Source organism: Chenopodium album, chromosome 11 (assembly GCF_948465745.1).
Source record: "Chenopodium album chromosome 11, dcCheAlbu1.1, whole genome shotgun sequence".
Taxonomy (NCBI): domain Eukaryota; kingdom Viridiplantae; phylum Streptophyta; class Magnoliopsida; order Caryophyllales; family Amaranthaceae; genus Chenopodium; species Chenopodium album.
In genome coordinates, this window is record NC_137844.1 from 48,441,609 (window position 1) to 48,459,348 (window position 17,740).

Below are 17,740 nucleotides of genomic sequence, written 5' to 3' on the forward strand. Positions count from 1 at the left end.
GTGTTTGTATTGTAACTAGATGTTTCGATAATCAGACCATATGATACAAGAGCTGCTGTCATAATAAATACGAGAATCAATAATTTTGGAATGCAATGCAGCGTATTCGTACAGGCCGTATTGTACAGATTGTGGGGACACGTGATACCTTAGAAATTTGCTGGAGATGACTAACGCAAGTGGCAGACCGTACGCTTTACACGTAATATGATATTATGTTTTCATAATTATAATAACAACCATAATAATAATAATGACTAATTAATCATAGCCGTCTATGCTTTAGATCTTTCTTTGACTATCTTTGCTCTTTGACACTCCTAAACCGTCCGTACCTCTTACATCTAATTATTGATTTATGGCTTTAAATAATCACATTTTTTTTTAATTATTATGATGGCCCTCCATAACCATCAAGTTGCATTGATCTTTCTTTGACTTGATTAGTGCAATGTGGAGTACTATTTAAATATATGTATCAAATCAATTATCACATTTGACTTTCACTTTTAGAGAGTTCAAAATACTTTCTATTTTATTTACATATTATTATACTACGTAATAAATTAATATTTTAAAAATTGAAATTATAAATGTCTTAACTAGATCTCAATTAATAATGTTGTTTCTTGTATATTAGTTTTAAAGTATGGTAAAAATTTATACAACATTTGACCTTAAAAAGTCAAATATGTCAATTTTTTGGAGGGAGGATTATTAAGGACTTTAGACTAGTACAATTAGAATTTAAAATTTCACTAAGCTTCAGGAACTCTAGGTAAATTATTCTTTAGTGTAAAAAAGATATGGCAAAAGTAACCCAAACTTGATTATCCGATCCGAATATTAATGTGACCCTATACACATATTACATACTATCTCCGTTTTTTTTTTTAGTTGACACGTATTCCTTTTTAGGAAGTATTTTTTTAGTTGACACGTTTCCTTTTGGGGTAAGTTTTTTACCTTGCATTTACAAGCTACCCCACTTGCTTTATCATTTTCTCTCACTCTCTTCTCTCCTTAATATATGTGGCTAAATCAAACGCGTCAACTAAATAGAAACGGAGGAAGTATATACTAGAGAACAACATAGATCGAAGTAGAGATAGGGAAACATAGAGTGCAAGAAAGTCACGGAAAGGGTAATCAATCATCCTATGAAAGAGATAACAAGTTGAAGAAGTATCAAGAGGACAAATTAATGAATCGAAAAATCATTGCGTATTTCTTTACTACAATGGATTCCTCAATCAAACAACGCTTAATTATTTGTTTATTGTTAAAATCTTATCGTTGCCCTTATAAACAAAATTGGTATTTGATATAAAATTCTAAAGCATTGACAAAGGCATAACATATTTACAAATTACAAGTCAAATCGACAACTCTATAGCTAATTATTTTTTATTAACATATGTGATGCGGCTAATGCCCCATACCGTTGACTTTTTTAGGCAATTATTATTAACATAAACAATATCAAAGGTTAATTAAGGATACTTCTAGGAATGTTCTTATAAAGAGACTCTATCCATGAATCTCTGTAACAACTTTTCAACTTCACTTGAATTATTCTAGGGATTCAACTATAATACTCACTTTTATTGGGTGTATTAGCACTAGCTTTTATTATACTTGAGAGTAAAATAGATCTTGCTTTATATACTCCTTCTAAAGGATTTAATAAAGTTGGATTCAATTAATCATTATAATGTAACTTTTTAAACTACTAGGATGGTATGAAAAATGTGAATTAGAGTAAGAAAAGGTAGATAAAGTGGGAGGAAGTGGATATAAGAATAGAAAAATTGTGATGAATAATATGATCTTTCAACGGTTTTCTAAAAATAAAACGACTTTTTGATTATTAAGGAATAAAATGACCTTTGATAATGATCTTTCATAAATAGGATAAAAAAAAACCGCTAACATGTTTAATAGGTTAAAGAAGGACACGTGTCCATGATTGCTTAGAATTTTTTAAAAAATTAATGATTTTAATTTACTACCTCCGTTAGCAGTTATTTGCAATAAAGGGGGGTAGCACGGACTCCTAGGCAAAACTTTTAAAGCATGATTATTGGAAAATAAGGGCACTTGGTTAAGTATTAATCCTACCTAAAAAGAACAAAAAACAATTAAACAAAAACCAAACCCACCGACACTCAGAATCACTAAACCCAGAACCACCACCAAAACCACCGACACCGAAATCCAACCACGAACTCGGCCAAAACCACCGAAACTCAATCACGAACTCAGCAAACCACCCATGAACCCAGCCAAAACCACCGAAACCCAACCAAACCCAGCAAACCAACACGAACAACGAACTCGACAAACCACCACGAACCACCCAAGAATCACCAAAACCCACCCAGATTCGACGAACCACCACCCACAACTCACCTAAAGTCACCCACAAACCACCGAAATCCACCCAAGAATCACCAAAACCCACCCACGAACCACAAAAACCACCCACAAACAATAACTACCACCAGATCTACCGATCCCACCCACAAACCACCAACATCCACCTACGAACTGAGATGAGAGATGACGATGAAGAAGATGATGAGAGATAAAGAAGGAAGAAGATGAGAGATGAGAGATGATGATCAATTCAGAAGATCGAAGAAGATGAGAGATGATGAATTAAGAGATGAAGATGGAGGAGAGAGATGGTGGGGAGATGAAATTAGGGATTAATCTGATTTTTGGGGAAAAAAACTTAGATGATTAAGTTATATTAGGTTTATAATGATTTGTAATTATGTGTAGTATAATATATTAATAATTTTTAAATGAGGGTATTTTGGTCATTTTACTAGAAAAAAGTTACTATATTAGGAAAGAAATAGTTTTGTTGCAAATAATAAGATGCACCCTTTTTTGGTAAATGTTGCAAATAATTGTTAACGGAGGTAATATATAAAAACAAACTTAATTAAAAAAAAAATCCCTCCTACGCCTAGTTTTGACAGCCCCTAACCCTCCTCTCCCCATTCCGACCAACTAGCCCCACCTTCTTCCTAGCTTTCCCTCCCATTTCCAACCACTCCACCCCCTCCTCTCCCCCTTCCGACCAGCTAACTCCACCTTCTTCTCGGCTTCCTCTCCCTTTTCCGACCACTCTATCCCTTTCCCCTCCCTTTTCCGACCACCCTTATCCTTTCCCTTCCCCAGACCACGTTCCCATTTCCCTCCCGTTTCTGACGTCCAATCCCCAACCCTTTCCCCTCCAATTTTCGACCACCACCTCTCCTACCCGGTACGTCCTCCCCCTTCACCTCCCTTTCTTGAAATCCCCCACCAACCCTCATTCCCTCTCCGTCACCAACAAATCAAACCCCAAAACAAAACCCTTGTTCAACTCTTAAACCCAGGCAACTTTTAGTGGTTTTGAGGGTGAAAAAAACTTTCGTTTTTGTGGTAGGTGAAGGTGCAATGGGGACAACGGTGAGGTGTTTCATGAGGTTGTTGGTGGGGTGAGGATGGGGGATGCAGTGGTGGTGGCTGGACTATTGATAGGGTGGGGGATTTTATTTATTTATTTATTTTTTAAAGTAAAATCAATTGTTTTTTTAAAGAATTTTTTTTAAAAAAAAAACTAAATATCCAATTACAAAGTGACACGTGTCACTTTAACCCATTAAACAGGTTACCAACCGACAATGTCCTATTTATGGAAAATCATTATCAAAGGTCGTTTTATTTTGGAATAATCAAAAGGTCGTTTTGTTTTTGAAAGAGCTCTGAAAGGTCGTATTATTCCCGATAATTTTTCCTATAAGATAAAACATGAAAAAAAAGAGATATGTAAAGAGGATATAAAAATTAAAAATAGAAATAATGGAATTATTAATATCCCACAAAATTGATCTAGATTGTGTGCGAGATTGGTCAAACACTTAAAAGGGAGGAGATAAGGAACACCGAGAGCTAGATTCATCAAACTCAATACAGATGGGGCTTGGAAGAATGCTGAGGAAGGAGGAGGTGGAGGAGTTTTCAGAGAAGGGAGAGTGGTACTTTGGCTACTCCAGCAAGTACAATACCAAATCAGCTTTTCAAGCAAAATTGTATGCTTTGTGGGAGGGTCTTAACTTTGCTCGTGCTTTTCCAGTGCAGTATCTTGAGGTAAAAACAGATGTTGAATTTATTCTAGCTATGTTCAACAGAGAGTCTGATAATATGCACCATGAATTGATAACTGTTATTATTGACATTAGGGGGGCCTAAGAAATAAGGATATGACAGTCATCCTTAGTCATATTCCCAGGGAACGTAATTTTGTGGCCCACTACTTGAGTTAGCTTGCGATTCATATGCAGGTCCATATTCCACACTTTGTTAAACTTGGTCCACAATTTGTATTTTGGGTTTATTCAAATCTTTGGACGTTAGGATATAATATATTTAGGGCAAGTAATCCATGCTATGTTTTATGTTTAAAAAAAAAAAAAAGAAAAAAAAGAATCCTTGTGTTCCCAACCAAATATAGCTGGTATGACTCGATTTTATGATATCAAAGTTACAAGGTAAGTTCACCATCAAATTCAACCAATGTCTTTTACAATGATGACTTTATTAAGTAATCTACAATTGGATCATGTACTACCTCCGTCAGTTATTTGCAACATTTACCCAAAATGGGTGCTAACTATTATTTGCAACAATTTTATTTTTTTCCTTTTTTGGTAACTTTTTGGCTGACAAAATGACCAATCTGCCCTTATTAAAAACTGATTAATTCCTAACTTTCTTTCTTATACTAATTAATTATCACTCTTATCTACATATCTAATCTAATGACTCCCACCAAAATTAAAGATCTACATCCCTACTCTCATCAATTCATCAAAGCACTCGTTTCCTCACCTACCCTCATCAATACACCTTCAACCAATTCCATTAATATGGCTGTTGAAGCCTTTAAATCTGGAAAACGTTCCAGATTTCGTCTCTCTTTCTCTCCTCCTCTTATAATCTGGTAAACCTCTCTCTCTCTCTCTCTCTCTCTCTCTCTATCTCTCTCTCTCTCTATCTCTCCTGTTTTTCCAAACCCTAATTTCCTTGTGTTCAGATCTACTCTACTCTTTCATCAATTTATCAAAAATGAATCCCTCAAACGAGAACAAGCCTAATCATGATGTTATTGCGACCTACAAATGTCAGCGTCAAACTGGGAAGATGAAGTTGGTTCGAACAGAAATATACATGGAGAAGAAACGAAAGTTCGGTGGTGGTACGAAGCTTGAACCTCTACCTTCCGATGAAGACGGTGAGGACTCGAATGTGCCAGATCTGGGCAAAACCAAGGTTGGTTCGATTGTAAAAGGAACTGTTGCTGATGTTGTGAAGAACGAATATGCTGACTCCCCTGTTCCGGTTGAACATTCTGAAAGGGTTGAAGAGGAGGCTGGAGATAAGAACTTAGTCCCTCAAAAGGCCGCCGATGCTGTTTTCAGCAAGAAAAGGGGTAGATCTGGCTCCTTTAAGGATGACGATGATGCTGTTGAGGGGGAATACAACCCTTCTAACTTTGGCTCTAACTAATGCCGCAGCGTAACGCATTTCTGACCCTTCACTGTTTAAATTAATTGCTTGCAATTACTCAGCGTTCTAGATCTGTTTGATGTTTGATGCTTCATGTTTTTGAAATTTATTGGGCTACTGTTGGTAATTTGTTGGATATGTGTGTTAATTTCTGTTGCTTATTCTCAAATTAAGAATTATGTGAATTTTTTTTGCTGTTGTTGTGAGAATATTGGCTGGTTTTGTGAATTTGTTAGCTATTTATGAATTTTTGTGAATTTGTTGGCTATTTTGAGAATATTGGCTGGTTTTTGTGAATTTGTGAGAATATTGGCTGGTTTTTGTGAATTTGTGAGAATATTGGCTGGTTTTTGTGAATTTTTTGGGAATTTCTTGGCTGTTGTTGCTGACTTGTGATTCAATTGGACATTGTTGGTAATTTAAGATGAAATTTGGTAATTTATGATAACATTTGGTTGTTAATGATGATCTTTGGCTATTTATGATAATTTGTGGCTATTTATGATAATCTTTGGCTATTTATGTAAGCTATGGCTATTTATGATATAGTTGGGGCATATGATTTGCTGTTATGTCTGGCTTCTGCTATAAGTATGCAAATAATGGTTGTTTAATTGTTGCTGACTTGTGATTCAATTGGAAATTGTTGGTAATTTCAGATGTGATTTGGTTATTTATGATTATATTTGGTTGTCTGTGATGATCTTTGGCTACTTATGATAATCTTTGGCTTTTTTATGTAAGCTATGGCTATTTATGATATACTTTTGGCATATGTATGCTGTTATGTCTGGCTTCTGCTGTAAGTTTGCTGATAATGGTTGTTTAATTATTGCTGACTTGTGATTCAATTGGATATTGTTGGTAATTTCAGATGAGATTTGGTTATTTATAATAAAATTTGGTTGTCTATGTTGATCGTTGGCTATTTATGATAATCTGTGGCTTTTTATGATAATCTTTGGCTATTTATGTAAGCTATGGCTATTTATGATATAGTTGGGGCATATGATTTGCTGTTATGTCTGGTTTCTGCTGTCTACTTCTGTGGGTTCTACTTCTGTTGTGGGAGTTGAATGTGTGGGTTCTACTTTTGTTGTGGTAATTGGTTGTGTCTTTCTGGCTACCGTCTGTCCTTTAGTGTCAATGGCTGGTGAGAATTGTGAAATGATGAATGATGATGAATTTATAGGCTGTGGTTAATGTTGTTAGATGTTCCTACAGTTCAGTCCCTTATTGTTGGAGTCCCTTTTCTGTTGTTCTCAATGACTATGCTAAGAGAGAACATTATTTTTGCCTACCTATGTGTGTCCCTACATGAGTCCCTTCATGAGTTTTGTGGTCCTAGCTGATGTATGAGTCCCTTAATGGAATGTAATTGTGTGTGACATCCAAATAATGAAGGGACTCATTTGACACAAGTAAATGGATAAGTTGGAATTGCTCCAACAACTTCAAGTGTAAGTTGTTGTTGAGGGAACCACTTATTCAATTAATGTGATAAAGAATAACCTTCTGATGGATTGATATTTGTGTGTGTTTGTGTATCACAATGGCAACATAATGTAATAAGCATATGTACATAAAACAACCATACTTGATATCATTAACTTGTTCAAAAGGTTTAACATGTTCAAAAGAAGCTAGCTAAGATTGCCTTACAATATATGGCCTAGAGTTTAACAAAATACACATAACCAATTAGTGTCAAACAATGGTAAAACCAAAAACTTGGAAAAGACAACCTACTATTTTACCATTTACTTCAATGCTCTTCATTGGTTATGTGTGGCAGTCTCATTTTCACTCTGTTTGTGTTTCTGAGATGTGGTCAGTCTGCATCAACTTGCATGTCTTCATCCTCTGCATTCCCTTCACCAGTTGAAATGAATAAAGTGTTGAGATAATCAACAGTTTGTTGAACCAAATTTGCTTCCACCTCTAGTTGTTCTGGCAGCAAGCCAAGTCTTTCCAGCCTCTTCTTTCCTTTATGTGGTGGGGTGAAATTATTCCCACCTAGATGCCTGAGGATTTCTTCCATGCAACATTGCAGTGTTATCCAAGTGTACTTGTTCAATACTGGATTAAACAAGTTATAAGCCTCTTTCACCTTATCTATGAGTTCCCCTAAGTTCTTTGGAAATGATTGGTATTGTATGGATTGTATGACATTGAATAACCCCAAGTCTAGCACATTCAAGTCAGGTGACTGTGCTGGCTGGTAGATAAACTGAATGTTGAACCCATCTGACTGACATGCAAAAATGAATTCCTCATCCTTGGGAATCTGATGAGGTCTGGCATTATCCCACTGAATCCATATGTCCTTTGGCTTATGTGGTGGCCATTTCTCTTTGATTGCTGGAATGACATTGTTGATAAGCATTTCCCTGATTGCCTCCTTATTTACATTTTCAGTTGCCTTAATTTCAACAGCCCCTGCTTTTCTATTCTTACTTTTTTTCTTTGCAATGTTCTCATAAACAAATGGAAAGATTCCATACTTTCCATCATGTAGCACATGTCCATGGCTGTCAAAAATAGGCTTGCCAATGATTGCCATGAACATTCCTTTAACCTTGAATCTTTTGGATTGTTGGCACCTATATGGGTTTGGTTCATTAGGCAGCAGGTAAAACCTTCTTGTTTCTGGGTTCAAGTAGAACCACTTTTCATCTATGTGTATGACTTCCTGCATGTCTTCAAACTTTGGGTTACCATTCTGCTCAGCAGGAAGCAGATAACTTAAAACCCATTTCAGTCTTGCTATTTTGTGGTTGGGTGTCAGAGCTAGGTGATTGGTACTTGTATGTGTTCTCAGCCTTCCTTTTTTCTTCAACTTGTGAATGGTAACATGTGAGATATTCAGAGCAGCTCCATAGCTTCTCTCAGTTGTCCTTTTGTACAAAGGGACTGACTGCAGAAACTCATCAGTGTACTCAGTGGGTCTTGGTCCAGTTTTGCCAAGCTTCTTACTTCTGACATCTATCACATTCCCTTAAGCCATTTGTTTCTTAATTTCTGTGAATAATCTTTGTATTGTTGATCTGTGAACATTGAACTTTCTTGCTTGTTGTGATAAAAAGCCTCGTGGCAAATTCTCCCCATCTAACTTCAAAAGAATAGCATTAACAATCTTCCTTTTTTGCATAACAGTTAATTGCTTTCTGCCTTTGGGTTGCTGTTGTGGTTCTTCATGAATTCGATTTTCATGAATCTCATAACTTTCTTCACTTGTGCTTGATTGACTGTCTTCCATATTTGCTTCATCATTTAACAATGCATCTATGCTGAAAAAGTCCTCATCGAATAATTCTGCCATACTTATAAATGTTTAAGCTGTTGTTGTTACAGATTTGAGGATTGGTGATGAAGTGGGGGTTGCTGTTTTTTTTTAAAGTGCTCAAGCTGAACTAGACTTAGCTTTGAAGAAGAAGGATGCTGCTACTAACCTTGCATTAATTACTAATTGAAGGGTAGCTTAGTGTTGACTTTTGTAATGAACACATGGTGTAATTTGCTTAGGTTTGAACTATTGGGTTGTATGAATATTTTGAACTTGAAAGACTATCTGCAGGTTTATATACTCTCCCTTGAATGAGAAATTCAAGTGGAGGGAAAAATTTGGTGTGAAAAAGTGCAAACTTTTAAAAGTGGCTGAAATTTTAGGTGGGAAAAATGAAACCCACAAAATTTCAGTTTCTCTCTCCTGTTTTTTATAAATCCGGGTTCCCCTTTCCCTCCATTTTTATCAATTAATCACATGCCTTCTTTTCAATTATTCTCTTCTAAACACTCCTTAAAAGTTTTGCTTAGGAGTCCGTGCGTAGTGCCTTTGTTGCAAATAACTGTTAACGGAGGTAGTATATGTTTTGCAACTATATCTTTTGATGAGAAGATTAACGACACAACTAGAACTGCCGAAGGCTCTTTCATGTGATCATATTTATTGGTTCTTTGGGGGTGTGTGTGTGGGGTGGGGGGGGGGGGGGAGGGGTGGCGGCGGGGAAGAAGTAAAATATGAGAAAAAGGTTCAACTTACCTTCCAAAAACTACCTAATAGGTTTGAACTTATACATTTGAGATTGTCACTAGACAAATTCGTTACTATCAGGGAACCAAGTTAACCAAAAATTTAACCTTTATATATATATATATATATATATATATATATATATATATATATATATATATCATGTCCCCTAACATGAGAGTTCATTGGGTTTATATTATGGATGAGCGTGAGCTTCACCATAAGCTTAATATTTAGCTTTGAAAGGAGGGGTGCATGAAATTCTAACCCATGACCCTTGTGTTACATTGGTTATGATACAACGATTGAGGACCTAACTTAACCAAAAGCTTAAACCTATAGATAAAGCTCGAGTTTGGTTTATATATTCTATTAGTTACCATGAAAGATCAGTGTGCATATATTTCCCTACCTTGTAAAAAGTAGGAGATTACGCTTATGAATAGTGCACGGACCTATATACCGTTTAAAATGTTTGTTTACTTTCTTACCTCCATATGTAATTTCTTACATTTATATCCTTCCACATGTATAGATGTAATGAGTGTTGAACTTTCCCTCTTTATATTTATGTACTTTTATATTATTTATTGGAATTATAGGTAAATATATTATATGTTAATTTAAAGTTCACCTCTCATAATCGATATTAATAAGATGACTCCATTAGATGGATGAATGTGAAAGATCTTTCCACTTAATTAATTAAATTAAATGGAAAATGAAATAATAAAATTTAAAATGTTTGATATTTAATGGGGGCTATAGTTTAATTTCTCGACAACTTTATCAACTGGACAAGCAAAACATTGTTTCTTTGTGAAGGTCAAAATTAACAATTTACACATAATTGTGTTTAATGACATTAAGACCAATGAAATGAATCTGATGATTGTGCCGAAGTACATGTATTAGGAAGAAAAGAAACGAAATTAACTACAGTGAAAAGGAAAAAAAAGCAAGAAGGAAGTCAAGTGAATTATCAAGAGATTAAAGGCTACAATTGAGGCTGTATAAAGCTTTTTCTATTGCGTAACCAAATCCAAGGTTTTGGAAGAAAGTTGCTAATGCAAGCTGATATTTTTCATGAATGTTAATGTGTTATGCGAGTCGGGTGTAACTATCTCTCTTTTTTAGTTTCATATTTCTTCCGTTTCTTTTTAGTTGACACGTTTCTTTAGTCACGTTTGCCAATGCACAAAATCAATCATTTATATCTTTAATTACCGATAAGCAAAAATTATAAAAAGTTGATATTTTGAAAATATAACATGTGACGAATCTAACAAGATCCTATTGGATTATATTTTTCTTCATATGTAAATCACAAAGCATAGTCAAAGGGAGGTGTATGAATAGTGCTAAAGTCAAAACGTGTCAATTAATAAAAAACGGAGGTAGTATATAGTTATTCCCATATAATTTATGTAGAGTAATTACTAGGTCAGGTGAGAGTATACACTTGCAAATAGTAAATGCTCCGGGAAACTTTTCCATTATTATATGCATATGCAATGTTAAATTACTTCTGTTAGTATATAATATGTGCTCTATGATTTTTGAATTATATTTAATCTATTCCTAATTAAGTTTGTAGATAATTTTGCAATATTGCACTATTAAATGATGTTTCCAAAGAGAAAGTTGTAAACAACTGAAAAAGTTGTGCAGCAAAAAACAAAAAGTTTAAACTACACATTTCATTAATGTATCAAACTATTTTCCCTAAAAATCCAATGCCATGAAGAGTTTAAACACAACCCAGGCCAATATAAACATCAAGAAAGCGCAAATCACTCTGCGCGTATCGCGTGCGTTGACCGCTCTAGTATAAGAAAATATAGAAGATTTGATTAAAAGACAATGCATGGATATTAGGATATACTTTGGTATAAAGAAGACTTCATTACGTCATAACATACAAATATCATAGGAGTGAGTGGTACATGTAAATGTTCAAATACTAATCAATCTCCCATGATCATTGCTTCACGTTTGTGCCTACAATTTTCACGTATTAGATGAAAATAATAAATATATTTTCTAAGAGAATAAACTTCTTTGATATAAAATGCTAAAATGTCAACTAATTAAATAATGCTTATTGACTTTATTCTAGAATATAGACAAAATACGCTACATATTAGTTAACTAATCAATATTTTAATGATTTTTGTGTGCAAATTAAAGTCAAATCGTATAAGCAAGTCACAGTACGTCATTCACACCGTCATCACTACAGCTGGAAATCACCATTGTTTAGCCATACGTACATGATCATCGATTAAATTATTACACAAGTCATTACCATATTACCTCATTCCTTTATTAGAAATAAAATAAAATAATACAAAGTATAAATTTAGGTTTATAGAGACCGGTGGTTAACTGGTTATACTATCTTGATATCTATTATGAGTAACTATTACTAAAATAGGTCGAGTTTACATAATCAATGGATACATGTCACCTTCTTACAAAAGCTTTCTCTTCTACTTTGCTATCCAAACAGACTAAAAGTATGAGTTTTAACTATTCCAAACTTATGTTTGGCAACCAACAAGAGTTGGTTCAAGAGGTAAACAACTTGATGTCGCTTAAGAGAGATCTTGGGTTTGAGCCTCATCATATGCAAAAACTCTTGAAAACGAATTCAATTAAACCATTACCGTTACAAATATTGATTAAAAGGTTTGGGTAACCATTACCATTACTTAGAGACAATGGTTTTCACCTAATAACATCATGTCTCATAATTCTAGCCTCCCTAATTGCTCCATTTCTTTGTAGCCGTATGCTGTAAATCAATGTTGCACATAAGCTCCGAAGCACCTCTTTCTAGAATATGTTTCTGGTTCTCCAGCACCATTCATTACAAGTTACAAAGCTCCTGAAATCCATTTCTTGATAATGTCCTGCAATAAACTAAGCAACTTCTAACTCTAATCACATTCACAGAGGTTATGCTCATTTGTCTTGGGGAGATTTCCACATAAAGGGCATATATCATCACCAAGCACCCCATACTACAGTTTATTCTTAATTCCAAGTCTCTCCCGTGCTGCAATCCATATAATAAATCATATCAGGGAATATTGAACCTATTCTAGATCCAATTACACCAATTGACTTCAGGCTTAGAATTTTGCAACCATCTGTAGCCGAAGTCATTGTAAAACCAGTAGTGTTATGATGCCAAGTGTTTCTTGTAAAGCCATGTTTAATCTGCTCCTTCACTCTCTCCAAATCTGCTTCCATTGCCACCTTAGCTTGAGAAGGACATCCAACTCTCTTCCAGTTTCTGTCTTTAATGTAATGATGATCGACCCATCTAAGCCAAAGACTATCTATCTTATTTGTAATATCCCATATATAATTACCCATAGCAGCAATATTCCAAATAATACAGTCTTGAACCCCTAATCCACCTTGCTTCTTAGGTCTGCAGGTAATTTCCTAAGAAATGGGAGGAGTTCTACCATATACTTTCCCATCCCATAAAAAATTTCTGCATATAGCCATCACACCTTCCATCACTCTTTTAGGCATGATAAAAAGAGAAGCCCATTAAGTGTGCAAAGACATAAGCACAATATTGACAAGTATAACCCTTGCAGTATAAGACATAGTTATCCTACCTAGAGCTGTCAATTCGGGTAAACGGGTCAGGTTTGGGTCGAGTAAGTGTGGGTCGGTTCAACTCGAATCAGGCCCATTCGGGTTAATGCCATAACCTATGTGGGTTGGGTTCCGGTTGGGTCATGCTTAAGCCGGGTTATACATCTTGTCGGGTTTGGGTTGGGTTAATAACAAGTCGGGTTTAATTTGGGTTTTCATGGGTTAGGGTCATTTTCGGGTTCGAGTCGGGTTCAAGTCAATAATTTGCGAGTTATAATCAGGTCGAGTCATTCTCGGATTTAAGTCGGATTCAGTTATATTCAGGTCGGATCATTTCAAAGTTGGGTCATTCTTGAGTTCAAGTCGGGTTTGGTTCAAATCAATAATTTGCGGGTTCGGTTCAAGACAAAATACTTTCAATATTAACATAGAGTAGTTTTAACCTTACGAAGTTATGACTTTACAAGTAGATTACAATATATATAGCATATATATTTTTATTTAGCTAGTCAATATCTACAATAAAAAAGATGTATAAAATAATAAGTCGAGTTGATTTCGGGTCGGGTTTGTAACAAACCGGTTTGAATTTCGAGTCGGGTTAGGAACAGGTCGGGTTAAATTCGGGGTTTGACGGGTTAAAACGGGTTTGGGTCAATATTGATTTAGGTCGGGTTCGGTTCAGGTTAATAATTTACGGGTTATATTCGGGGCAGGTCATCTCCAAGTTGGTTCAAGTTCGGATTTAGGTCTCAAGTACACAGGTTAACTCGGGTCTAGGGTCGGTTTCAAGTCGGGTCATATCGGGTTCGGGTCACCATTTTTCCGGGTTCAAACGGGTCGGTTAATAATCGGGTTCGATTTGATATTTCGGGTCGGATTAGCTTTTGACAGCTCTACATTCCTACCCCAAGATCTTATTATGGCTACTTTTTTGTCAATCAAAATATTATAATCATCCTTAGATAGTTTCTTGGCATTAACCTTGATATATGTGTTTTATTTACTATTTTATCTCCCGTCCCACAGTCATTTTTAATGCATATTTAAGCTTTTCGGGGCTATTTTTAGTACTAATGTATGGTTTCGAGCGTTTTGTAGGGTTGACATCTATTTTCTACCCGATTGTTGGTGATTTCTAATGGTTTTCTGGCCACTATGAGATGTCGAAGCTATGATCACATTCATGACCATCTCTTGTATCCCAAGATTGATTATTTCGGTGATCAAGGGCTTGGTTCGTGGAATTGGTTCAAGTAATGGATCAAGGAAGAGGAATTGGGTTACAAGTCGTTGGAGCCCAAAGGAAACGAAAAAGGAAACTAGGTCTGATCGGGCGGATGCTCAGCAAAGCAGCGAGAAGAAAAAGGCAGGCCCGATCGGACGGTGGCCGCAGGGGCGTGAGTTTTTCCGGTGGTTTTTAGGATTCTCTTTTTGAGTTAATTTTGGAGTTGAGCATTTAAACTCTTTTGTAAGCTTTGTTAGCTACGTTTTTAGATTACAATTTTCATTCTTAAGTTTATACAGAGATTTTAGTGAGAACTCAAATTTTCCCCTTTTAGTGTAATTTCATATTTCCTTCATTCGGAATTATTTCTCGTCTCTTCATTGCTTTGTTTATCGATTTGAATTTAATTGATTTGTTATTTTGTGCTATTTCAATCATGTCTTTTATATATGCTTTGATTAATTTAGATTTAAATATGTGAGTAGTTAATTTTTTGGGTTCTCGGGGGATCCATGATTAATACGAAGAGATAATATGTTATTATTGAATTGTTTTAATTCTTAACAATTGGATTATGAATCGAGCAGATGTGATTTGATTGTAAAAGTATAACAATATTGAAATGATGAATCAAGGAGATGTTAATTTGATATTATAGGCTATTTTCAACAAGAACTTAGATCTATTAAATTGCGAGAGCCTGTTAATCAAGTTATATTTGCATTATTAATTGTTATGTTTTATTATTGATTTCTTCCTTAGATTAATTCGTTCAAACCTTATTTGTTTCTTGATAATTTAGATTATTTTAATTAATTAAGAATAGAAGAACGTTGTTTCTCTATGACTTCGACCCTACTTTCCTATCTATATTTTTTACTTTTGATAAGGTGATATAACTTTAGCCAATCAAAATTTGATGCCGTTAAATATCTAATCTTAAGAAAGTAATAAAAGATAAAGAATACTATATATACAAAACCATCTCTCCCCAAGCCAAATCAAGCAATGCCCTCATTGACTTGGAAGTGTAGCTACTTATTATCATAATCATCCGCATCCATCCTATTATAGCCACCACCACCACCTCTATTGCTATAACCGGCACCTCCAAAACCCGAACCACCTGCGAGAAATAGTTAAGATCACATTCCTACCTAACCCTCCAAAAGGAACATCGGCTCCATAACCATGACTAAATAAATAGTCCACATAAGAACCATAAACAGTATGGGCGGTGCATCCTCCTTAGGGAGGTTTAAACCACTCGGGAAGCATAGCTTTGAGGCCTAGAGGAAAATAGCACCTCCGGCGTGCATAATCATCATACATGGGATATAAACCGCTCCCTGGGTTTTGCTCGACATATCCAACCCTACTATTAAGTAACCCCACCCTTGTATCAAGGGATTGAACCATTCCTTCTACCCTTCCTTGCCCTTTCTCGATCCTATCAAGTTGGCCACTAAAAGCCGAAAAGTCATCCAGTGCATTAGGATTAAAGTTATAGTCATGATAAGAAGAGGGGATATCTTGCATGTAAGGTTGGGGGTCATATTGAGGTGGGGGTTCAGATGGAATTGTGGTGGAGGTTGAGGAGTTCAACTTCCTTTTCATTTTAATAATATAGGTGTAAGATGCCTTACCCCTATCAAACTTAGTCAGGCGGGATTGGGTAATTTAAAAGTTCGGTCCCTTCTACTCGGTTTTATATGGACTATCCACCATAACTCATTGGGCCAGCTCATGCTATGAAAAGGTTGAACCCAATTAAGCCCTCCTAAGTAGCTTAGGTCCATTAATGTGCTCCATCAACCTTCCTATGGTTATTAGGCTCAAAACCCAACAATTTAATCGCAATGTGGGTCACTAACCCACCATAGTAAATAGGAGTTCTCGCCCATGCTGTTTCGAATGCCTTAGCACTACGTTGAAAATATTAGGCCATTTTTAAAGGGATGTTAAGCTTCCTACACTCGGAGTACAAGTAGAATGCTAGGAGTTCTAGTTCACCCCCCCAAACATTAGCCGGCTCATGCCTTCCAAAGATTTTGAGGCGTATAAATCGTTGCCAAATCTTTGACACGGTATAAATCTCACTGTTAAAGTCCCTAGGTGGACTGGGTTGTCTATCGGCTTTTAAATGAAACAACTTACCAAAATCCTTTAAAGACAATCTCACATCATTGTTTAGCAAACGAAATTGAAAATTAAAAGCATTTGATTTTGATTTTATAAAACTATAAGTAGAAATAAACTCTACCGTTAGATAATCATAGGTATCACAATGCATATCAAAGAAACTAGTCATGCCAATTCCCTTAAACAATTTTTCTACTTGTTCATCTATTCCCATAGTAATCAAAGTAGGATGATACACAAACGGGTAATGATTACGTGCCGATTGATGAGGTTAAGCATCATTTGCTTTTGCTCGTGACTAATAACCACCACCTCCTCCCATCCTTTGATTTGAAACGGGTGAATCATGCGTGTTGTTGGTTGCCTTGATTGCTTTCTTTTTTGTCCTCTTAATCTTTTTGAATCCATTTGAAAGTTCATTTTTTATTAACTTTAGATTTTCTCTCTCTAGGATTTCCTAAAAGATTGAGAAAACAAAGAGAAACGAGATGGGAAATGTAGAGGAAGGTGAGAGGATTCAAAACGTGGTATAATTTTTAAGGTTTGATGAGAAAATTGGAATAGATCTTGATTGGAAGATAAAGTTTGAAGGTTTGAAAATGGAGTTTAGAGAGAGAAAGTGGAGATAAAAGAGATGAAAGAAAGAAGAAAGTGAAAGAAAGAAGGAGAAAAAGAATTAGTGTAGCCTGGGTAAACACGGCTCGATCGGGCGAACTTCAAGATTTCTAGAACTCAAGTTGCGCGACCTATCGATCTTTTTACTATCATTAAGGTGAATAAATTTGGTTCGATTGAGGTATGACAAAGGTGTAGAATTCAAGGTTAATGGTCAATGAAGGTGTGCCATGAATGAACTACCATTGGAGTGGTGGATGAAATCCACCTAAATCCACTATCATCCTAGAAAAGGTACAAAAAGTCATGCGGGACCTTTATAAACCCAACGCTTTGCGGGAGGCAACCCGTATTTATGCTTTCTAGACTTGCTTTTATTTTTCTTTCTTGTTAGAGAGGTGAGGAGAGTGCTAATTTTACATGTATGAAATAAATTGTGCGGGTTTTGAGTTATAAAGTAGAGAATTTTAAAGAGAAAAGGTCGAAGAAAAATCACAAGTCCAAACTGGGAAGTAGCCCGATTAGGCTGAGTTCACCCA

The 17,740-nt window shown here is 35.6% G+C and overlaps 2 protein-coding genes across 2 annotated transcripts in view; both read right to left on the reverse strand.

Moving 5' to 3' along the window:
* Positions 1–7,396: 7,396 nt before the first annotated feature.
* LOC145566736 (uncharacterized) lies at positions 7,397–8,887 on the reverse strand. The gene is made up of 2 exons (XM_081626060.1): positions 8,653–8,887; positions 7,397–8,550 (listed from the first exon to the last, which is right to left on the reverse strand). Exons 1-2 carry the CDS (start codon positions 8,885–8,887, stop codon positions 7,397–7,399), a joined length of 1,389 nt encoding a protein of 462 aa, XP_081482186.1.
* Positions 8,888–11,364: 2,477 nt separating this feature from the next.
* The window catches only part of LOC145569017 (uncharacterized), a 30,721-nt gene continuing 24,345 nt past the window's right edge, over positions 11,365–17,740 (reverse strand). The window contains exon 10 of the mRNA XM_081628393.1: positions 11,365–11,599. The gene's annotated coding sequence lies outside the window, so the exon portion shown is untranslated. The remainder of the gene's footprint in view (positions 11,600–17,740) is intronic.